At 38.6% G+C, this 25,502-nt stretch overlaps 1 protein-coding gene across 4 annotated transcripts in view; it reads left to right on the top strand.

The window, feature by feature from the left end:
• ERC1 (ELKS/RAB6-interacting/CAST family member 1) overlaps positions 1–25,502 on the top strand; it is an 871,748-nt gene that overhangs the window by 481,983 nt on the left and 364,263 nt on the right. For all 4 annotated transcript variants that reach the window (XM_053718843.1, XM_053718844.1, XM_053718845.1 and 1 more), the window contains one exon: positions 4,385–4,516. In XM_053718843.1, the coding sequence (XP_053574818.1) occupies positions 4,385–4,516 (132 nt within the window). The remainder of the gene's footprint in view (positions 1–4,384; positions 4,517–25,502) is intronic.

Consider the following 25,502-nt stretch of genomic DNA (forward strand, 5'->3'; position numbering starts at 1 on the left):
GTAGAGATAACAGGAGTGTAGAGACGTAGGTCAGAGGTTGATCGAAGAGGACGGGATGGGGAGTATTTCACGATGAGAGAGGAAATATAGTTGGGAGTTAGACTGTTGAGTGCTTTGTAGGTTAGGGCTAATACTTTAAATTGTATTCTGGAGTGTATGGGGAGCATTCTGTAATGCTGTTATTTTTGCTACATTTATGAGAGATTGAAATAAAAAGGAAATTCTAATGCAAAAATGGCACTTTAATTTGTTAGAGCATGTCATTATTGCCTTTGTGATTCAAACTTACTAAGCGTTTAACCCCAGTGGTGGGGTCATGCAACTCATTTTTCTGATTGGCTGACCAGCCATATGCTGCTTATCAGCTGCAAGTCTTGTGCTTCTTAGTGGGACTTGTTTAGCCTAGACAAAGCAGTTGAGTCGCTAATTCAAGTTTGACAAATAACATTCTAAATTCAATGTCCCTTTAAAATATTTGTTCTGAACAGGAAGGGCTACACCCCCCATATATATTATTCACCTATAAATATGATTTGTGTATAAGTATGCATCATAGTTTTTAGCATAGTTTAGAAATGTATTCCTAGGTGGAGAACAGCTTTAATTCCCACATTTTCCCAGGAGAATCTTTTTTTTCTGTACAAAGTATATCCCTATCCAGATCTCTATCTCGTACACAGCAGTCAACCCTAAAGATTAAAGAGGCATGTCAAAATCAGACTTTCATGATTCAGATGGAGCATGTCATTTTAAGACATTTAAATTTACTTCTATTATCAAAAGTGGCTTTGTTCTCTTGATATCCTTTGTAAAAAAAGCATATGTACATACGTACAGCAGTAGCAGTGCACGACAGGGAGCTAGCTGGTGACTAGTGGTTACCCACATTTGTCATTGGCTCACCAGATGTGTTTAGCTAGCTCATAGTTATGCATTGCTGCTCTAAAACTGACCTTAACAATGTGCTTAATCACTTTGGAGGGGATAAACGGTTATATGCAATAATACAATTCCATAACACATTAGAGCATTTTCTTTCTGTCCCTTTAAGAATATTCTTTGGTCCCCATTCTAACATTCCCTTAGGTAACCATGCTGGAGATTCTGCCTAAAGCTTAAATATATAAAACACCCTCTGCCCCCTCTCGAGTGCAGAGAGAGATTTCCTGAAGACTCAGGTAATTTCATTTCTATCATCTTTAGGTGAACATCAAACAGAGCAGTTTCCTGAACATGAGAGCTCTATGGCAGTTAGAAGTTGCCTCTAAAGTCTTAACACAAACCATTTCTGTCTAATAATAGTACAAAAATACATGTAATACAATCCCATCTCCTCTCCTAAAAGGCATTTCCAGCCTCTTCCCGACGAAATCAGCGTCAGTACAGCATCTGGCTTTAATTTCTCCCCCTCCTCCATCAAAAAGGCTGGGGTCCAGGTAACAGGGTCTCAAGGAGCGTTCAGTTCCTTGAAATTGTGAGCAAGTCTCTTAGGGAAGAGGGGGCGATCTGGAATCACCAGTCCAAAACAATTACTGTAGGTGGACTCCACTGGAGCTGTGCAACTCATTCTCATTCACTTTGCAATACAAGACCAACACAGAGGGCTACTGAGCACAATACTGCCCTGTTTATTTCTAAAAATGGAATTCCAAAAAAAGTCTCATACGTAAATTAATATTTCACTATAGCATATTTGTAATTTCAGATTTTATCTTTTTTTCTTCTTCTAAGCAGCCTTAAGTTACTCTTCTTAAAGGGTCACTGAACCCAAATTTAATATTTTATGTTTCAGATAGAGCATGTAATTTTAAGCAACTTTCTAATTTACTCCTATTATTAATTTTTCTTCATTCTCTTACTATCTTTATTTGAAAAGCAAGAATGCAAGTTTAGAAGCCGGACCATTTTTAATTCACAACCTGGGTTGCGCTTGCTGATTGGTGGCTAAATGCTGTCCAGGGCCTGAACCAAAAATTGGCTGGCTCCTTAGCTTAGATGCCTTCTTTTTCAAATAAAGATAGCAAGAGAAAGAAGACAAATAGATAATAGGAGTAAATTAGTTTGGTATTCCTTTAAGCATAAACAGTGTATGTGACTGGCTTCTATTCCAGGGTCTATTTTAATGTGCCCTTACAAACACACTTTACTTCTCCTGAATTTCTGATTTCAGGTGTTAATTGACCAGCTAACTTTGCAATCCTTTAAAGCTGTATCCAAAATTTAGATAATAGTCTATGTATTCTATACAATAAATAATTTTATCCAAGTAAAAACTAATGGCTTTCTACCTTTATTGATATTTTTGTTAAATTTGGCCCAAGATTCAGTGTTCTTTATCCAGTTAAATCTGCATACGTATCTGTAAAACAAAAATGGTTGAATTAGAGACCTGTGGAGTGTCTGATACGTAGATTGACTTTTAAATGGTAAATGGCCCATTTCATGGGTTGATTGGAGTAGATAACTCCATAGCTGTGCATAGGATAGACACTTCCTATTGCTTTCTGTTCAAAAGTGTGAATAAGGGGCAGCTTGGCTCCGAAACATCACAGTATTAAAGTTCACATTTACTACAAGTCCAGTGAGTGCAGATCTTGCTTCTTATAGATACTTGATTTTTCCTGGCATATGTCCTTTGTGGTGTGAGTGCAAATCCGCCTTGTAATATATATATATATATATATATATAACTAATAGAACCCCGGGGGTACAGAATTGTATTACAGCTTGTGCAAAGAAGCAATGAGTTCACAATTTTCAGAACGTCCTAAATAACCAACAAGTTATCCAGATGAACATATTTTCCAACTTCTTATTATTTATTTTTAAACTTAACACTTCAAAGTTTCTCTGCACATTTGAGATATGTTAACAAAATGCTGTAAAATATTGTAGGTATTTACTGATGATTTGGGACAGTGTGGCCACAAATAACTGAATATTACTTTAGGCGAAGAAAAAAAGATGTACATAGGTAACCAGCAGAAGACCTGTGCCGATATGGTATAGTTTGTCAAACCTGAAATAGATCTGATTTGTATATGTTGTCCATTGTTCCTCCAGTGAATTAATGGTTCCTTGACATCATCCCCCCCCATATAATTTGATTTAACTTGTGCTATCTAAAGCTCCTGGTGACCATTTCATTGCTGTGTGTGGTAAGACCCTACAGCTCCTTGTGCTTGTCTGATAAATTTATGGAATTTCAGATTTAAATTCTTCAACCACCTAGTCTACCATTTTATCAGAAGAGCAAACTGAAAAGAAGCTGTGTTTATAACCATGTACCATTTAAGTGTGCTGCAAATAGCTACTAGTATGTGAAGTACATCTGTTACATTATGATCAACTGGAATAAAATACATTTGGTTACAGCTGCTGCCGAAGCTTCAGATCACTGCATGCTGTGTTTTGTTGGGTGTATCCTTGGTTTTTAATGTCTTATCAGGATGTGGCTAAGAAAAGCTATACACAAAACCCATCTGTTTACACAAAATTCTGCATCTTCTAACATCTGCAAACTAACCAGCTCCAGCTTTGCAGATTTGCTTGGGAAAGTCTCCAAGATCACGCTGCTTAATCTTTTCTACTAACAGCACATCTTCTGCACCTGCTCTGAGCCCTAACACTGCTCTTTTCTGCTATTTTATCACTCTACTCTCTGGGGAATCGTCTGTGCATTTTCTGTCTGACTGCAATACATTGAATCACAAGTTCTCCTTCATTGGCGATTAAGACCCTAGAAAACATTACAAAATGCAAAAATCTAAGAGTCACTCTGCATTAATTTTCACATCTCAAGAAAAACTACAAGACTTGAAGTGATATTGTGCACAAAATACATGAAACTATATTGATGTAACTTTATTTTCAAGATATCTCTTATATAATGTAGATTCATTTTTCTCATTATATGAGATCATAGTCTGCACTAGTGATGAGACGTCTCAATCTCTGAATACTGCTGTCAGCTTGCTGGTAATATGATTTTTTGTATTTAATGGCCAATTTAGACTGTAAGATGATTGCAGCTTTCCTTATTCCAATCCTTGCGGTACTCAAAATCATTTAGCTGCAGAGACTTCATTGCATGCAGTTTTGCTGTCAAGCGCTTTATAAGTCTTTTGGCCATGGACCTTCAGGAGCAAACTGCTCTCTTGTTACCCACATTCTTAAGCTACGTTTGCAAATGGAACCTCTGGCATCAAATCACTGTCCACCTTCTGGACATTAACATCTTCTTTTCCTGCACTAATCCTCTTCTGCTCTTCTCTTGCTGTTCATGAAGACTTCTCAAGACCTATCCGTTTTTTTCTTACCTCATTTTGTGTGGTGCCATAGAAGGGGTCTGCGTGCATCACAGCATCTCCCTTCCTTTCAACAGGATGTTATGCGCCAAAAGGAGGAGCGAATCGAAGAGCTGGAGGAGGCACTGCGTGAGAGTGTACAAATCACTGCAGAACGAGAGATGGTACTGGCACAGGAGGAATCAGCAAGGATCAATTATGAGAAACAGGTTGGCAATCTTGTGCTTGGCAAGTGTGTCTGTGTTAAATAAAATGTTACAAAATAAAATGTATTTAATAATGTTATACACATTTATATTTATATGAAAATGTAAAAAGTTTTATTTAAAATACCCTTTATGAATTCATTCTTTCACAATGGCATGGAATTACCGTTACTTATAAACAATATTATTAACCCTGGTGAGTAATTATCCCGGTGAATAATGCATTAACCAACCCTATTATTATCTAGTTGATTTTAAAGTACCCATTTTTAACTAAACCTATTAAAGTTAAAATCTTTTAATTCATATTTTTTGTGTTGTACACCATCCTATACTGATAACAATATATATGGGATTAGAGTGCTACAAGTGTATGCTTTTTCTGCAACTCTCTAAAGTTGTTTTTGTATAAGTATCTGAGAATACACAGCACATATGGGCGGTTATCATTGGATATAAAGGCCAATTTTGTATTAGTGTAAGCCCATCCCATCATCATCTTACAATAGTAGTGCCATCACTTTCGTTTTTCTCTACAATGGAATTTTCTTAGCACATACTATTTTGTTGGCAGTGGCTGCTTCTGTTTTACAGAGAGAAAGACCAGACTACTAATGTATTATAAAGTTCATATGGATCTTTGAGTGTAATGTTACTTGTCTAGAATGTCAAAAGTTGTGATTTCTTGCGCCAGAAGAGTTTGAACCAGAGGGGTGGAGTTAATTTTTGGTTAAAATGTAAGCTGAGAATAATTTATGGGTACAGTCGACCATGGCTTATTTAATTAGGCAGGGCAAGTAAGACTATAAGTCATTGTAACCTTATAACTACTCCTACAAGTCAAAATATACACAGGATGCCTCTCCTGGCCATTTACTTGCTTTCATACAAACCTGCTTATTAAAACTTTCACAACCTTTCCAATCTGCATTGTTAACCTAAGGATGTTTTTTCATGTTCAACATCTTGTTTATTGCTGAATTTCAAATCTGATGAGCAATATGCTGCCTTCCTGTCCTCCACTGGCCATGTTTGGAATCTCAAATATAGTGTTAATAGTTGCAATGATTTTTGTGCCTAGGCATTGTCTACCTAGAACATATACTCCATATTCACAAAGAAAGCCTTTGGTTGATAAATACTTCTGAGATAGTATAGTTGTGGATTTTTGTGTGAGTGTTTTTTTAAGAACTAAATCACATATCACAAAAAGATAGACAAGAGGACACTACGGGTCATTTTCTAAGATTGTTCCTGGGTCTTTGTTCAGGGAAGGGGTGATATTGGATATGAAGTCTAGGCACTCTTAAGTGTTGAATGTAGACCTGGGCCTGGATTTTAGCTTTTCGAAATGGGGTTTCAGCGGTTCCCAAATTCCTATAGGGAAACAAGGTCATAAATATTGGAAAGAGAATCAACGAGACTTAAACTACATTTTGGTTTGCAGAAAGATGGTATTGTTGTTTAGTGGAAGTTTGTAATCTATTGTGTTTTTGATTAAATTATTTGTAAACCGTTGGACGGTGGGAAGCCAATAATAGTTTGCATCCAGCCAATCAATCTAAAATGTATTTACTAAGCAGGAGTTGCCATTCTTTATATCTTCCCTGTATCAATTGCCAAAATTCATGTAGATGGAATAGAATTCTGTATGCATTTCACAGTTGTGTCTGGGATATTGTGCAACCGAATAGGAATACTAGCAGATTTCATCACTATTTGCTTTTAAAAGTAATGTGTTCATTTGATTAATGTCTTGAGGATGAATGTGGTGTTGTATGTTTGCGGTTGTCTGTAGCCTTCAATGTATTTCACTGTAGTCACATTTAAACAGATCAGTAAATGAGGTTAAACTTTTCATAAACATTGTTGTGCATTTTATTAGCTTGTATATAAACAATGCTTGCAATTCACATTTTTGTGGTGTACTGATCTCTGGCTACCTATTATTTGGAATGTGACAACGCAATTTCGTATTTATTTAGACTGACTTTAAGCAATCCATCATTTTTTATTTAAACCGCTTGTTTGTACAAACCATGACATTATGGACCAAAGAACTATTTTAGAAGTAGAATCCATGCTTGTTTGTTTGTTTTTTGCTCTTTGTCTTATTAAATATATTCTTCTAATTGTGTTCTTATTGCATAATATTATCTGCATACCCCAGCGATTAAAGGGACATGATACCCAAATGCTAAATTACATGAAAGTGATGCAGCATAACTGTAAAAAGTTGAGAAGAAAATATCTCATGAACATCTCTTTGAAAATAAGGAAGATATTTTACCTCAATATTTCTTCAGCTCACAATAAGTGCTCTGTGGAAAGTTATCCTTCAGCTACTGTCAGCTGCACATTTGAAAAAACAACAGCAGCCAATCAGGTTCGCTGTTGTCACATTTTTCTTTACTGTGATTTTATGAAATTAAATAACATGAATGTTCCTGCACATGTCAGATGCACGCTCTCTTGCAAGTGCCAGGACTAGCATCCTGATTGGCTGCTTAAAGTCCCTTTACAATGGGATGTTGCTACTGAGGAAAATTTGAATTAAAATATCTTTCTTTTTTTTACATAGCCACTTTATGACCACGATGTACCCTGTTTTTGTGTGTGTGTTTTTTTTAATAATAGTGCAGGTCCATCCGCCAGTGGCAGGAACGCGCTATTATACCCTCCCTCCAGCTAACCACTGGAAATATTAAAAATGCAAGTTTATTGGTTTGCCAATAAGCAAGCACTATCCAGGGTGCTGAAGCTAAAGTGTGCTGGCTGCTGAACTTTACATTCCTGCTTTTTAAATGAAGAAAGCAACAGAACAAAAAAAAAAATGTGATAATAGTAATGTGACGGACTCCGGATACCAAGACTAGGTTTCTCCGCCAGAAAGGAGCTTCTTGAACCCTGGAACCTGTAGCGACAGTGCTAGAAAGTTACACTAGCAAATAGCCCACCCTAATTACCAGACAAGACCAGTATTAAAGTGAAACAAGAACTCTTTTATTCAGGCAAATGCACAGTATTTATACACAATTGCCATCTGATAAGAGTCTAATCCAATTAAGAGAACATTATCCCCCTCCAGACAGCCTGGTGCCTCCATAGAATAGAAGCCATAGGAACAGAGATACCCACATAACAGTTCATAGGTTTGGGGTGATCCAAAGGGAGCGTCGGTCATTCTAGGGTATAATTGGAGGGCCCCGGACCCCCAGATGTCACAGTCTAAAAAGCGACATGATCCGTTGCTGGGGACCAGAGCGGTGCTCAAGAAAAGTCCAAGGTGGGGGGGTCAAAAACCCCAGGTACTTGAGCGAGCTACCTCTCAATAGTCACCCCAACCCATGCCCCATCAAATGCATGACAAGTCTCCAAAAGAGTGGAGTCCTAGAGCAATGGGCTTCCGGAGCGACCTAGGTTAAAGTCCAGCAGGTATCTCTGGTGATCCCAGACGGCAAATAGTTCTAGAAGAATCCAGCTAAGACCCGGTAAGGTAGAAAGGCGGTAAAGCAGGGTAGCGATCGGCTCTTTCAGGGCAAAGTTCAGTCACTGCAACAACAACAAAGGTGACTGGAGTAAATATAGAATAATCCCAATGGGGAAAGGATCGCTCTTGCAGCCTGGTATCCATGACCGTCACAAATCACCAGTGGCAGGGCAGAAGGGGGAAGGGAGAAACCTGCGGCATAGCCTTCCCAGTTGTTAGAACACTAGATCACCCCTCTAGGCTGGTGTATGCCACGGAATCCTTCCACCCCCTCACTGGTTCGTGACAAGGAGTAAATTAGAAAGTTGCTTAAAATTGCATGCTCTATCTGAATCAAGAAAGAAAAAAAATTGGGTTTAGTATCCCTTTCAGGGGATAGAGATGTTCAAGTGTTATTTTCTAGTCCGCTTTTTACATCTATTCTGCAGCAGTTTCAAATGCATCAACATTTGGGTATCATGTCCCATTCAGTATGTGTTATAATGTACAATGACATCTTAAATGTGGTTTGATGTTGTAATTTACAACAGGGATTGAAAAATCCCCGGAGCCAGAGAGTGAGGGCTGCTAAAATGTTTTGTCTATGTTATAATGTTTTGGAATAATTTGTATATATATACATACATGTGTGTGTGTGTGTGTATATATATATATATATATATATATATATATATATATAGTTTCTGCTCTCTCTTGTTTCACATAAATTTATAATATGTAATATAACTAATTATTATTGTCATTTATTTGCATAGCATCACAAAACCCCATAGCACTGAGTGATCTGTTGAACCACCAGAACCAGGGTAGTCATGGCTTCCTTAGGCAATCTAGACCAGTTTTGCTATATAAAAAATATATATATATTTTTTTTTTTCTAATTTATGTGGCAATCTTAGCCTCTTAATGACCACAATGTACCCTGTATGTCACTGGTCGTTAAGGGTTTTTTCAGGACATAATAGCACAAGTCTAACAAGAACACGCTATTAATGCGCTCCCTCCAGCAGGATTTGTGCAATAGAGCAGTCTCAAAGCTGGTGGCAAGACCGCGCTTTAAAACAATCAAGTCCCAAAAAAAGGCTAGTGACATACAGGGTACGTCGCTGGTCCTTAAGGGGTTAATGTATACATGTGTGTGTGTGTGTGTGTGTATATATGTATATATATATATATATATATATATATATATATATATATGTGTGTGTGTATATATTTGAAATGGAAAAGGATCAGCATTCATTTGTTGCCTTGCCGCTTTTGAGGTAGTATGTGTTTTTCTCTTGACGATCAGTATGGGGTTCAGTGTGGCTTGCTTGCGATCGCTAGGGTTCTGCATACATATTTGCACCTCGCAAGTGTCAGACTCCGAATGCAAGTCTCTAGTCCCCTTTTTGGAAAGTGGAGTCTCACTCTGTGATGTGCCATCGCATTGCGCTAATCCGCACAAGAGCATATCACCCGGTTTCACCTGGGTCGTTTCTGGGTCGCCTGTATTAGGTGACTCCATAGCGAATCGCAAAGTCTCTGCAAAGGTAAGCTGATATTTCTGCAGAAGAACCCTGATGTTGTCAAGTATATAGTGAGCAGGTTCCATGATGGTCATGGGTACTATAATGCAGCCGTGGCTCGCCAATATTAGTTCTCTACAGAAATGTTGCTGAGGCTTAGTTCCTATGTAATGAAGTGTTGTGGTGTCTCCATTACCGGTAAAGCTCTCTGTATCTCCACCGTCCTTACAGATATGATAACTCTTTGGTGCTGGAAAGTGCCTCTTAGGATCCTTCTCCCTTTCACTATTTAACCTCCTCTCGTAGTTTGAAAGATGGCCGTTCTCACAAGGCCTCACCGAACAACGCCACAAACACAAGCGGAATTGCTAGACTCCACTATGTCCCCCAAACTTCAGGTTTCTTATTTAAGGTCTGTGAACTAGTAGGCACCCTGTTAAAATTAATTAAGCTGAGCTAAATGGCCAAATATATAGTTATTAATAATATATAGCCAGAGCTATGGCAGCGTGCAACCATTCAGACTCAGAGCTAACTCTGCCCCCAGAGACGCTCTTTTTAAAAATCTCAAATTGAAGATCTTCAAAATCTACTAACCACTTAGAATACAGTTTTCTTAGATCTATTTTGCCTTGATTTGAAATCAAATAATTATATAAAAGGGAGGTAGAACAAATACCTACATGGTATAGCTTAGTTACCGCTTCTAAGGGCCCCATAGACCATGTCTCTTTCTCAAAAAAAAACTTTTTTTTAAATATAAAATGTCTCGCCTGCAGGTAGGCAAAAAATTCTTTATTCAGTTTAAATTCTTGTACCAGATTATCAAAAAGCTTAATAGAATTTGTAGTTTCACCTTTGAGTTGAAATAGTAGCTTAAGATCTTTTTGGGCCCATGTCTTAAAAATCTTTTGAGTCAAGGCCTGGTTTAAATTCAGGGTGCCCCTGAATCGGTAGAAATTTAGATACAGAGTTGTCTACATTTAGCCCTTTACAGATTTTATTCCATGCTCTGATTACATTACCAATAGTATTTTTAAGAATATTGATTTTTAGCATTTCAATTTTAGGGATATACAATAAAGCTTTAAGTGAATATGGAGTAGAGAGGTTCTCTTACACTTGATAACTGGAGATATAATCAGAGCCCGAGAGCCAGCCCAGAGCTATTTTAGCCATGCTTGCCCAGTTATATAATTTAATATCTGGTAATGCTAGTCCTCCATCTTATTTTAATCGTGAGAGCCTTTGTATAGAGATGTGTTTACTATTGGCCCAAAATAACTTAGAACAATGGGAGTAAAATTTTCATAGGTCTTTGTTGTATATGAATAGTGTGAGGTTTTGTATAAGAAAAAAGATTTTAGGGAATAGTATAATTTTAATCAGACTTACTTTTGCAGAAAGAGATAAGGGAAGTCTCGACCAGTCCTCGAGTAAGGAAAAGATGTTGGCCCACAACTGGGGATCGTTTAGTTCATACCAATGATTTGTATTTTTAGATAATACTATTCCAAGGTATTTTATTTTCTATCAGACTATTCTTCTGCTTGATAATCCATAATATCTCTGATTTGTTAGCATTTATTTTTTATCCTGAGAAGGAGCTAAAGGTTTTTAAAATATCTAATAACTTTGGAAATGATTCATTTGTGTTCCTCATATAAAGAGACAGAACACATTTTCTTTCTCCAATTAAGACACCCTCTAACTCACTCCTACAGAGAACAGCCATAGGTTCTAATGAAATATTAAATAACAGTGGCGAGAGTGGGCAACCTTGCCTAGTCCCTCACCATTACTGCTAAGTGAGAGGTAGGATTTTTATAATGAAGTTCAAGAAATGACTAGTCATTCCAAATGTTTCTATAGAAGTAAATAAATGTACCCAGGATATTGAATCAAACGCCTTTTCGGCATCTAGGGTAATTAAAACAAAATCTGAAGGTTTCTGCTTTTTAGGTAATCTATCGTATACTTTATCCCAATAATATTCTAATATCTAAGTTAGCACTGTCCTAAAATATTTCTTACTGTTCTCCCTTGCATAAATCATGTCTGGTCTGGATGTATAAGGGGGCTAGGACCTTTTAAGGCGATAAGCTAAACTGGATGTAAGGATTTTATAGTCGCAGTTAAGCAAAGAGATAGGGCGATATGAGTCCATAAGCTTGGCATCCTTATCTTTTTTTAATATCAAGACAACATTGGATTGTGTAAAGAGATTAGAGGTCATAGTATTTTTTCTATAATAATAAACAGCAGACTAAACTGGTGTAACTTGCTCTAATAAATCTGATCTGGTCCTGGAGCTCTTGAGTTAGCAGAATTTTTTAGAGCCTGATAGATTTCTTCTATCTGTATTTCTTTATTCAAATCAAAGAGATGCTCTGCTGAGATCCTTGGAAGCTTTAAATTCCTCCAGAAATGTTTCTTATTAATTTCAGATATAGGTTCCTTATTATATACTTTTTGAAAGAATTACTAAAACGTATCCTGTATATCTTTGATTAATCAATCAGGTATCTCCCGTTCTGATTGCTTCTATATAAATCTTTTTTTTCCTGCTCTTCACTAAATTGACCAAAAACTTTGCTGATCTATGCCCATATTTATTAAAAATTGCTTCTTTTGTTTTTTAATTTCTGACCGGACCGTTTATTGATTGAAAAATGTTTCTCTTTCAAGTTTTGCTTTTTGATATTTTTTCCAATTATCTTCACTTTGACATTCTATGTATGTTCTGTATTTATTTCTAAGTTGATTAGAAAGTTAGAGTTCTCTCAAATTCATGTATCTCTTCCTTTTAACCATTTAAGCTTTGATCTCTCCTCTGAGGACAGCCTTGGCTGTCACCCTGAATATCTCTATTTTGGGGAGATACTCGTGATTAAAATGATTGAATTCCATCTTTCTTTCAATCAACCAATCCCTGAAACTGAAATCCTGTAAGAGGAATGTTGGAAAGAAAATGTTTCCAATATTTTTTTCATATGAAAAAAATATTGGAAAATTAATTGACATAGAAATTATTGCATGATCCAATATCAGGACCTCTTTAATATCAGGTTTTTAAATCAGAGCAAAGAGGTTTTCCAACCAAAAACATATCAATTCTTGACAATGTACAATGAGATTTAGATTCACAAGTATATACTTTCACATCTGGGTTTTGGATACGCCAGATATCTTAAGTTTTAACTTTCTAGGTTATCCCCCGCTACATTCCAGGCATTGAATTCAATAGAATCCTTCATCTCTTTAAAAAACAAAAACACCAAAACCTAACCAAACCGGCCATCCTAACAGACCTGACCACGCTAAAAAAGGGAATTCCGTACACCCCTGTCTCTATTCATTATTGTCTAGCCTTGAGAGAACCTCTCTAGCTTTATGTGGTTTCTCAATTATTGTCAGCTTAGTTTCATGCCATATTTTAAATTTTGCAGGATAGATCAAAGATGTTTGTATCCCCTTTTTTATAAGTTGAGTACAATATAGGGCCATCTCTTTTCTTTTATTCAGAGTAACCGCTGAATAATCTTGGAATATTAAAATATGGTTTCCATAAATTGAAAAAGGATTAATTTTAGTTTAGATTAATAAAGTCTGAGGATTTGAATTTTATCTTGAAAGTTGAAGCATTTAAACATTACTGGTCTTTTATAGAGGGCTGTATCTTCTTGAGGTTTGCTAACACCTAGCCCATGGGCCCTTTCAATTAGAATAGGAAGCTTATCAGAAGTCTTGCCTAGGGCCTGGGGGAGTGTATTTGAGACAAAGTGAAGGAGGTCATTATATTCTGTTGTTTCTGGGAGACCAATAATCTTAAAATTGTTTCTGCGTGATCTGTCTTTCAGATCATCTAACCGTTTCTGGAGAAACTGGAGCTTTTCTTCCTGTTCTTTTTTTATACTATCTTGTTGAAGATTTCTATTGTCTTCTAAATCTTACACCCTGTTTTTTAACTTCAAAGATTCTTACTGCAAATTGTTTAACTTCCAGGAATATATTATCTTTCTTAATACCCTCGAATTGGGGGAAGACAATTTCTGATATTTGTTTTAACAAATTATTGGTATCAATATAGAGAGCAGACAGAGGGACAGATTCATTAAGCCCTTCCATAGCTAAATCTAAGTGACTTTTAATCTCTTTGTTTAGGAGGCATTATAGGTGACTTAAATTTGTTTGAGCTGATAAACTTATCCATAAACTAACAAAGTATAAATAACAAAGTCAGCTGAAAAATAAAAATGTGTTGTGTAATTATATTTATGTATCTCTACAAAAAAAAGACCACTTATCATAAGTGTAAGTGGAAATCAAGTGACTTTAAAAGTGATGAAAAGCAGTGCAAAATTAAGTTGTGATAATTAAATATTAGCACCCTTACTTGGCTATGAAAACGTAGCCACAAAGAGAGAACCCCTTTTTTTTTTTCTTTTTTTTTTTTTTTAAATCCTTTGGTATCTGTGCAACAAAAAAACAATAGTGTATGTGAGTACAGGTGACCCTCGGTTTACAACGGTTCAATTTACACCGTTTCACAATAACAACCTTTTTTTCCAGTCATGTGACTGCTATTGAAAAGCATTGAGAAGCAGTGCATTTATTAAAATAGCCAGTAGGTGGAGCTGTCCACTTGTGTTTCAGCAAAGCCAAGCAAGCTAAAATTAATCAGTTTAACCAGATCTGAGCTATCGAGCAGATTTCAAAGGAACAAGATCTTCCTGTCTATAAATCAGTCCAGATTGGAATGCATAGAAAGAACTGTTTGCAGAAAAATGCAAGTGAAGTCTGTGTTGTGTGATTGTTTTATTAGGTTTATAATGCTGTTTAGCAAATGTTTTTGTTCATTTAACTTAGTTTAATTATATATTCTGTGTTGTGTGATTATTTTATTAGGTTTATAATGCTGTTTAGCATTTAAAGTCTTCATTCCAAAGCTTTAAAAATAATGTATTAGGTGTTACTTATGACAATTTTGAGAGGGGCCTGGAACCTAACTCCCTCACTTCCCATTGACTTACATTATAAACTGGGATTCTATTTACAACGGTTTCGATTTACAACCATTCCTTCTGGAACCTAACCCCGGCGTAAACTGAGGGCTACCTGTATACAGTTAGTAAGAATTAAAAAGTATATAGCTTCTCAGACACAAAGTATCTTATAGCTAGTTATTTTTTGGAGAGACCACAGTCTCCAGCCAACGGTTAAGGCCGAACACACAAAATCTATTGAAATGAGGCCTAGTAATTATCTTTTATCATCCCAAAATAATATGTCTTAAATGGGCAAGAGTCAGCAGCCTCTCATTGAGATACTGACTATAGGTACAGGCCTACAAAAACAAAATATGTAGCCAATGGCTGCTATAACTATAGGGTTTAACGGAGATCCTTGATATAGAGGGATACAAGATACCTAGTTTTAAAACAATAATAATTCCCCTTTTTGACAGAAAAACAATATATACACATTATATTCACATAAAGTGGTCAGCTACCACGTTTGCCAGGGAATCTATTTACAACCCGTTTACAGGAACAAATTTCAGTAAAATAGTATTTTCTATAGGAAGAGTCTGCTTAGCTTCTTTATATTTACAGCAGTGACCCGATACAGATCTAGGTAGCCAAACTATCTGGATAACAACTGTGGGTATTAAGTTTATAGTAGTGGTACCGGATTCAGAAGTCCTATTTTAGACCCAGTATATATGCTATGGTAAGGTCCCAGAGTTCATCTAGGGAAGCAAAAGCACTGTTCTGCGTAGACTGTTAACTTTCAGGATTCCCTTCAAAACTACTCAAAGAGCTCCAGACATGTATGTTGGTCAGGTCTAGACCTTTTGGTACCTTTGTGACATAGATATATAGAAAACAGTGCACAGTTCATCCAGGCCAGAAAAAGTCATATTAGATCCAGGGATTTTTCTTAATAATTAAGGGAACCCCAGATCTTTTTTGGGGGTATCATAAGACTTCAAAACAGTAAGACACCCAGAGGAAACTCAGCAGATTTTACTGTACAAGCAGGTATAAGGTACTTTCCCCATCTTGTTAGTTATTCAGCACCAGCAATTCCACATGACACAAAGATTTAATGTATGATGTTCATACTTACAGTCACCTATCCCCACCTTGATATTTAATTCCTATCTCTTAAAGGGACAGTATACACTCATTTTCATATAACTGCATGTAATAGACACTACTATAAAGAATAAGGTGCACAGATACTGATATTAAAATCCAGAATAAAATGGTTTAAAAACGTCCTTAGAAGCTTTCAGTTTAGCTCTGTTGAAAAGGTAGTTGGAAAGCCCACTGCAAGTGGGAAATAAGACACTCCCCCCTCCCCCTTCTTTTGCATATGAAAAGACCCTTTACACAAACAGGAGCAAGCTGGAGAAGGTAGCTGACTGTATTCAAATAAAACTTTGGGGCTTGGTTAGGAGTCTGAAAATCAGAGCAATGTTCTTTAAAAATAAGCAAAATTATACATTTAAAAAAAAAAAAAAACTTTATGGGCTTTATAAATAGATCATCTACAAAACATTTATGCAAAGAAAAAATTAGTGTATAATGGCCCTTTAAGCGAACGCTGAAAGCCGCGGTTTTTAGCCGCTCTCACAGCACTCAAGCCTTCAGAGAGTCCTGGGAGAGAGGTGCAGGGCTGAAGAATGAAAAACCTTGTGGTCGCTGAAGCTGGGAAGTGTAGGGATTGTCAGCTCCTTTTTCTTAGATCACGGCTCGGGGACCCTATGGGGGCGCCATTCCAAAGCAGCTCCTTTTCACTTTTCCCTTCCTTGATGTGGCCCGTGGTTCCAGCAGGTCAGGTGATAAATCCAATCTAAGCCGCTTCATCGGTATTTGACTTCCGACCCTTTTATGTCGCAAAGGCTGTATTTTGCCCCGTTAGCAGGTCGACCCTCGAGCAACTCCTAACAACAAGCTTACACTGGGTAGTGGCAGGTGGCGGCTACGATGCACAGCCTCAAGATGCCAGAAACATGCATCTCACCGGATCCACCCACAACGGAAGTCGAAAATGCAACTTTTAATGAATTCTGCAGTCTCAAAATTATTCAACCTTTTCAGGGCAAGTATCTTTAGTACTTAGAAGAGCACCCTTTTGCTGTTATGACTTGCTCCAAACGAGATGCATAGCCAGACACCAGCTTCTGGCAGCATTACTGAGGAATGTGACAAAAAAATGTGAAATAATTGGATGCGCCAAAACTGAGTATATTAAATAATATGCTGTGAATCTATTATACCATTATATCTATTATACCAATAAAATATAATACACATAAAAAAGTGAACAATGGATTTAAACAGACCCAAAAGTGATGATTGAAAACTTATTCAGCATAAAAGAAATCCACAGAATAGCGGCCACAAAACTCCTTCCAAATACTCAATGCGTTGTTGAGCCTAAACGATCTGTAGAATGGCAAAAAGAGAAGAAGGCGCCACAATGGTGCAAGATCTACAAAAATCGGAATCACATACAGTTGTATTCCATTATACTCACAAATTCCAAAGCACTTGAGAAGTTTCAGCCTGCTGGACCTATGGGAGCCATCCAGAAAGCTTTTAGTTGATCTTGCACAATTGTGGCGCCTTCTTCTTTTTTTACCACATTACTAAGAAATCTTAGCCCTTTCTTCATGAGCAACGGCCTCCAGTTCAGTAATATTATTGGTATTGCGTGCTACAACTGCCTTCTTCAAATTCCACCAGAGATTTTCTATGGGGTTCAGGTGAATGTGATGGCCACTGTAGAATCTTCCGGCACTACTTCTGCAACCTAGCCTTGGTGGAATTTGAGGTTTTCTTGGGATTATTGTCCTGTTGGAAGGTCCAATGACGCCCAAGCTTCAGCTTCCTCACAGTCGGCATGACATTTTCCCCTAGGATTTCCTGATACTTCAATTAATCCATCTTGCCTTCCACACACTGCAAGTTTCCAGTGCCAGAGGAGGCAAAGCAGCCCCAGAGCATCACAGAGCCACCACCATGCTTAACTGTAGAGTGTTCCTTTAAGCGAATGCTTCATTCGTCTTCCTCCAGACATATCGCTGATCCATCAGACAGAAAAGTTTGTTTTGTTTCATCGTTCCACTGAACAGAATCCTAAAACTTTTGTGGCTTATTTATATGATTTTGAGCATATTGGAGCCAACTTTTTTTGTGCTTTTGGGTCAGTAGTGGTGTACGTCTTGGAGTTCTGGCATGGAAACCTTCTGTGTTTACTAGGTGCCTTACTGTGCAAACTGAAACCTCAGTGCCTGATGCCATCAAGTCTTGCTGCAGGTCTTTTTCAGTCACTCAAGGGGTTTTCTCAACCTGCCTTCTCAGAAATTTGGTTGCAGCTGTTGATAGCTTCCTTTTTCTGCCCCATCCAGGTAGTGTAACCACTGTTCCTTTAACTTTGAACTTGTAAACTATGTTTCCAATGGTGTCTCTAGTGCCTTCGCTATCTCTTCTCTTAACTTTTTGGACCATACTTTTGACTTAACATGCAGTCAAATGTGACACTAAACAAACCCCTAGCCAGTTTAGGTATTTCATGTGTTCTAGCTAAAGCACACCTGGTGCAATTAATGAAGCTCTTGATTAGTTGCATCAGGTGTGCTTGAGACAACACTTGTTTTGCATATTTGTGCTGTTGTGAAGGATTCTATTAAGGGGTTAAATAATTTTAAGAATGCAGAATTCATTAAAAGTTGCATTTTCAGTTGAATTTGGGTAAACCACTTGAAAAATTAATTGTGTTGAGTTATTTCAATTATTTTGTTTGATTTGTGCATTGCAGCAACAGCTGAAAGTCTGTAAATTTTGACAATAAACCTGATTTGCAATGGGGGTTGAATAATTTTGATTGCAACTGTATATATGTATGTGTGTGTGTGTGTGTATATATATGTATATATATATATATGTGTGTGTGTATGTGTATATATATATATATATTTCTTCTGTTATGTGCGATCAGTCCACGGGTCATCATTACTTCTGGGATATAACTCCTCCCCAACAGGAAATGCAAGAGGATTCACCCAGCAGAGCTGATATAGCTCCTCCCCTCTACGTCAGTCCCAGTCATTCTCTTGCACCCAACGACTAGATAGGATGTGTGAGAGGACTATGGTGATTATACTTAGTTTTTATGACTTCAATCAAAAGTTTGTTATTTTACAATAGCACCGGAGCGTGTTATTACTTCTCTGGCAGAGTTTGAAGAAGAATCTACCAGAGTTTATTACTATGATTTTAACCGGAGTAGTTAAGATCATATTGCTGTTCTCGGCCATCTGAGGGAGGTAAAGGCTTCAGATCAGGGGACAGCGGGCAGATGAATCTGCATTGAGGTATGTAGCAGTTTTTATTTTCTGAATGGAATTGATGAAAAAATCCTGCTATACCGTTATAATGACATGTATGTATACACTTCAGTATTCTGGGAATGGTTTTTCACCGGAACTACTCTGTTAAAGGTCACTAATCCTTTTAATAAATATTGTCATGTTAAACGTTTTTGCTGGAATGTAGAATCGTTTACATTGCTGAGGTACTGAGTAAATAAATGTTTGGGCATTATTTTCCACTTGGCAGTTGTCTGCTTTAAATTGTGACAGTTTCGTTTCTCCTCACTGCTGTGTGTGAGAGGGAGGGGCCGTTTTGGCGCTCTTTTGCTACGCATCAAAAAATTCCAGTCAGCTACTATTATATTTCCTGCATGATCCGGTTCACTGACAGATCTCAGGGGTCTTCAAACTTCTTTGAAGGGAGGTACATTCTCTCAGCAGAGCTGTGAGAATTTTTATTGACTGTGAATAAAAACGTTACTCTATAATTTTTTATGTCAAATTTAGTTATTTACTAATGGGAACAAACCTTTGCTAAAAGTTGTGTTATTTTAAACTTGATGCTATAACTGTTTCAGTTCATTATCTCAACTGTCATTTAATCGTTAAAGTACCTCTTTGAGGCACAGTACGTTTTTGCTAAAAAAGATTATAACCAGGTTGCAAGTTATTGCTAGTGTGTTAAACATGTCTGACTCAGAGAATATCTGTGTCATTTGTTCCAATGCCAAGGTGGAGCCCAATAGAAATTTATGTACTAACTGTATTGATGCTACTTTAAATAAAAGTCAATTTGTACAATGTGAACAAATTTCACCAAACTGCGAGGGAAGAGTTATGCCGACTAACTCGCCTCACGCGGCAGTACCTGCATCTCCCGCCCGGGAGGTGAGTGATATTATGGCGCCTAATACATCTGGGCGGCCATTACAGATAACATTACATGATATGGCTACTGTTATGACTGAAGTTTTGTCTAAATTACCAGAACTAAGAGGCAAGCGTGATCACTCTGGGGTGAGAACAGAGTGCGCTGACAATACTAGGGCCATGTCTGATACTGCGTCACAGCTTGCAGAGCATGAGGACGGAGAGCTTCATTCTGTGGGTGACGGTTCTGATCCAAACAGATTGGATTCAGATATTTCAAATTTTAAATTTAAATTGGAGAACCTCCGTGCATTACTAGGGGAGGTCTTAGCAGCTCTCAATGATTGTAACACCGTTGCAATACCAGAGAAAATGTGTAGGTTGGATAAATACTTTGCGGTACCGGCGAGTACTGACGTTTTTCCTATACCTAAGAGATTAACTGAAATTGTTACTAAGGAGTGGGATAGATCCGGTGTGCCGTTCTCACCCCCTCCAATATTTAGAAAGATGTTTCCAATAGACGCCACTACTCGGGACTTATGGCAAACGGTCCCTAAGGTGGAGGGAGCAGTTTCTACTTTAGCTAAGCGTACCACTATCCCGGTGGAGGATAGCTGTGCTTTTTCAGATCCAATGGATAAAAAATTAGAGGGTTACCTTAAGAAAATGTTTGTTCAACAAGGTTTTATATTGCAACCCCTTGCATGTATCGCGCCGATTACGGCTGCGGCAGCATTTTGGATTGAGTCTCTGGAAGAGAACCTTAGTTCGTCTACGCTAGACGACATTATGGACAGGCTTAGAGTCCTTAAACTAGCCAATTCATTCATTTCGGAGGCCGTAGTACATTTAACTAAACTTACGGCTAAGAACTCTGGATTCGCCATACAGGCACGTAGAGCACTGTGGCTAAAATCCTGGTCAGCTGATGTTACTTCTAAGTCTAAATTACTTAATATACCTTTCAAGGGGCAGTCTTTATTTGGGCCCGGGTTGAAAGAAATTATCGCTGACATTACAGGAGGTAAGGGCCACGCCCTACCTCAAGACAAAGCCAAAGCTAAGGCTAGACAGTCTAATTTTCGTTCCTTTCGGAATTTCAAACCTGGAGCAGCGTCAACCTCCACTGCACCAAAACAGGAAGGAGCTGTTGCTCGTTACAGACAAGGCTGGAAACCTAACCAGTCCTGGAATAAGGGCAAACAGACCAGGAAACCTGCTGCTGCCCCAAAGACAGCATGAACCGAGAGCCCCCGATCCGGGACCGGATCTAGTGGGGGGCAGACTTTCTCTCTTCGCTCAGGCCTGGGCAAGAGATGTTCAGGATCCCTGGGCGCTGGAGATCATATCTCAGGGATACCTTCTAGACTTCAAATTATCTCCCCCAAAAGGGAGATTTCATCTGTCAAGGTTGTCAACAAACCAGATAAAGAAAGAAGCGTTTCTACGCTGTGTACAAGATCTGTTATTAATGGGAGTGATCCATCCAGTTCCGCGGTCGGAACAAGGACAAGGGTTCTACTCAAACCTGTTTGTGGTTCCCAAAAAAGAGGGAACTTTCAGGCCAATCTTAGATTTAAAGATTCTAAACAAATTCCTAAGAGTTCCATCGTTCAAAATGGAAACTATTCGGACAATCTTACCTATGATCCAAAAGGGTCAGTACATGACCACAGTGGATTTAAAAGATGCTTACCTTCACATACCGATTCACAAAGATCATCAACGGTATCTACGGTTTGCCTTCCTAGACAGGCACTACCAGTTTGTAGCTCTTCCATTCGGATTGGCTACGGCCCCAAGAATCTTCACAAAGGTTCTGGGCGCCCTTCTGGCGGTACTAAGACCGCGAGGGATTTCGGTAGCTCCGTACCTAGACGACATTCTAATACAAGCTTCAAGCTTTCAAACTGCCAAGTCTCATACAGAGTTAGTTCTGGCATTTCTAAGGTCGCATGGATGGAAAGTGAACGAAAAGAAAAGTTCTCTTTTTCCTCTCACAAGAGTTCCATTCTTGGGGACTCTTATAGATTCTGTAGAAATGAAGATTTACCTGACAGAAGACAGGTTAACAAGGCTTCAGGATGCATGCCGTGTCCTTCATTCCATTCAACACCCGTCAGTGGCTCAATGCATGGAGGTGATCGGCTTAATGGTAGCGGCAATGGACATAGTACCTTTTGCACGCCTACACCTCAGACCGCTGCAATTGTGCATGCTAAGTCAGTGGAATGGGGATTACTCAGATTTGTCCCCTACCCTGAATCTGAATCAAGAGACCAGAAATTCTCTTCTATGGTGGCTTTATCGGCCACACCTGTCCAGGGGGATGCCATTCAGCAGGCCAGACTGGACAATCGTAACAACAGACGCCAGCCTACTAGGTTGGGGCGCTGTCTGGAATTCTCTGAAGACTCAGGGATTATGGAATCAGGAGGAGAGTCTCCTTCCAATAAACATTCTGGAATTGAGGGCAGTTCTCAATGCCCTTCTAGCTTGGCCCCAATTAACAACTCAGGGGTTCATCAGGTTTCAGTCGGACAATATCACGACTGTAGCTTACATCAACCATCAGGGAGGGACAAGAAGCTCCCTAGCAATGATGGAAGTATCAAAGATAATTCGCTGGGCAGAGTCTCACTCTTGCCACCTGTCAGCAATCCACATCCCGGGAGTGGAAAACTGGGAGGCGGATTTCTTGAGTCGCCAGACTTTTCATCCGGGAGAGTGGGAACTTCATCCGGAGATTTTTGCCCAAATACTTCGACGTTGGGGCAAACCAGAGATAGATCTCATGGCGTCTCGCCAGAACGCCAAACTTCCTCACTACGGGTCCAGATCCAGGGATCCGGAAGCGGTTCTGATAGATGCTTTGACAGCACCTTGGAACTTCGGGATGGCTTATGTGTTTCCACCCTTCCCGCTGCTTCCTCGATTGATTGCGAAAATCAAACAAGAGAGAGCATCTGTGATTCTAATAGCGCCTGCATGGCCACGCAGGACTTGGTATGCAGATCTAGTGGACATGTCATCCTGTCCGCCTTGGTCTCTACCTCTGAGACAGGACCTTCTGATACAGGGTCCATTCAAACATCAAAATCTAACTTCTCTGAAACTGACTGCTTGGAAATTGAACGCTTGATTTTATCAAAGCGTGGTTTTTCTGAGTCGGTTATTGATACCCTGATCCAGGCTAGGAAGCCTGTTACCAGAAAGATTTACCATAAAATATGGCGCAAATACCTATACTGGTGCGAATCCAAACGTTACTCCTGGAGTAAGGTTAGGATCCCTAGGATATTGTCCTTTCTACAAGAAGGTCTAGAAAAGGGTTTATCGGCTAGTTCATTAAAGGGACAGATTTCAGCTCTGTCCATCTTGTTGCACAGGCGTCTGTCAGAAAATCCAGACGTCCAGGCTTTTTGTCAAGCTTTAGCTAGGATCAAGCCTGTGTTTAAAGCCGTTGCTCCGCCATGGAGTTTAAACTTAGTTCTTAACGTTTTACAAGGTGTTCCATTTGAACCCCTTCATTCCATTGATATAAAATTGTTATCGTGGAAAGTTCTATTTTTAATGGCTATTTCCTCGGCTCGAAGAGTCTCTGAGTTATCAGCCCTACATTGTGATTCTCCTTATCTGATCTTTCACTCAGACAAGGTAGTTCTGCGTACTAAACCTGGGTTCTTACCTAAGGTAGTTACTAACAGGAATATCAATCAAGAGATTGTTGTTCCATCCTTGTGTCCAAATCCTTCTTCAAAGAAGGAGCGTCTTCTACACAATCTGGATGTAGTTCGTGCCCTCAAGTTCTACTTGCAGGCAACTAAAAATTTTCGCCAAACTTCTTCCTTGTTTGTCGTTTTTTCTGGACAGAGGAGAGGTCAAAAAGCTTCTGCTACCTCTCTCTCTTTCTGGCTTCGTAGCATAATACGTTTAGCCTATGAGACTGCTGGACAGCAGCCTCCTGAAAGAATTACAGCTCACTCCACTAGAGCTGTGGCTTCCACTTGGGCCTTTAAGAATGAGGCCTCTGTTGAACAGATTTGCAAGGCTGCAACTTGGTCTTCGCTTCATACTTTTTCCAAATTTTACAAATTTGACACTTTTGCTTCTTCGGAGGCTATTTTTGGGAGAAAGGTTCTTCAGGCAGTGGTTCCTTCTATATAATGAGCCTGCCTATCCCTCCCGTCATCCGTGTACTTTTGCTTTGGTATTGGTATCCCAGAAGTAATGATGACCCGTGGACTGATCGCACATAACAGAAGAAAACATAATTTATGCTTACCTGATAAATTCCTTTCTTCTGTTGTGCGATCAGTCCACGGCCCGCCCTGTTTTTTAAGGCAGGTAAATATTTTTTAAATTATACTCCAGTCACCACTTCACCCTTGGTTACTCCTTTCTCGTTGATTCTTGGTCGAATGACTGGGACTGACGTAGAGGGGAGGAGCTATATCAGCTCTGCTGGGTGAATCCTCTTGCATTTCCTGTTGGGGAGGAGTTATATCCCAGAAGTAATGATGACCCGTGGACTGATCGCACAACAGAAGAAAGGAATTTATCAGGTAAGCATAAATTATGTTATACGTTTGAGTGTGTATATATATATATATATATATATATATATATATATACACATCCGTGTGTAAGACATTTCATTGATATGAGAAATATATTGTTAGAAACCATCCCCTTACACTTCATCCAACAAATGGTAGTTTTAGTCCTGTTCTCTCTTCTTCCATATATAACTTTACATTTTTAGAACTGAGCACTGTAGTAGTCAGTTCCTGGTCCCTCCTGCCCTGTACATTAGCATATCACATTCTGCGTAGCTCAGTTGGTTGTATGGTGCTGGTAAATTGCATGCTTCCATCCTATTTTTTGTTTCTCTTTTCTTTTACTGCCTGGCAGAAGCTGTCCTGTGAAAAACTGCATGAGGCCAATCATTTTGCTTTTAAATGGTGCAAGGTATGGATACCCTTTTGTCTCATCTGCTGATCTTCTTCATCCATATCATTAAGCCTTTGTCTGTGACTGACCTTGTGGAAATAAAATGTGATTTGACCACTTCACTCCCCCATCTTGTCTGAATCTGCCAGAGAATTTTGTTTATTCATTCCTTACAGCCTGTTCACCCAAGAGAGAGATTTACCCTCAGCCTGGATGACATATCCTTTATTAGATACAAATTGATGGTTTTCTTAGTCTTGTCTATTTTATTCTAATTAGTAAGTTGAGCACCTGCAGGCATCAAATGGGCCTGAATCTGTTAACCATTTTTCATAACAGACATGATTTTACCTGTTACAGAGTTTTATTGTAACACACAACAAGCCAGGAAGCTGTTTGACCCAGGTTGGGAGAAATTGCCTAGGTCTTCTAAAAATCTGTGCCCTGAGAAGCACACAGAAGCATTGCAGACCTTTAGACTATCAATATGTGTATATTAGTCCAATCCTTAATGTCCAGAAGTGCATGTGTATATTTGTCCAGAGGTTCCTTAACTGCTTAATTCAACTGTGTTCAAGTACAAAACATGACATTTTGGTGTAGGTGTAGACTTGGATGACTGTATTAGGACACCCATGTTACATATGTCTTTCCTTAGTGCAATTTCCCTATTCCTTATTATTAATACTTTTACCTGCTCTAATGAAATCACTATTCACTGTGATTTCCGTAATTTAGCCAAAGTAGTTCATGGTCTCCATTGGTTTAAAAGTTGGA

Source organism: Bombina bombina, chromosome 6, assembly GCF_027579735.1.
Source record: "Bombina bombina isolate aBomBom1 chromosome 6, aBomBom1.pri, whole genome shotgun sequence".
Lineage (NCBI taxonomy): Eukaryota > Metazoa > Chordata > Amphibia > Anura > Bombinatoridae > Bombina > Bombina bombina.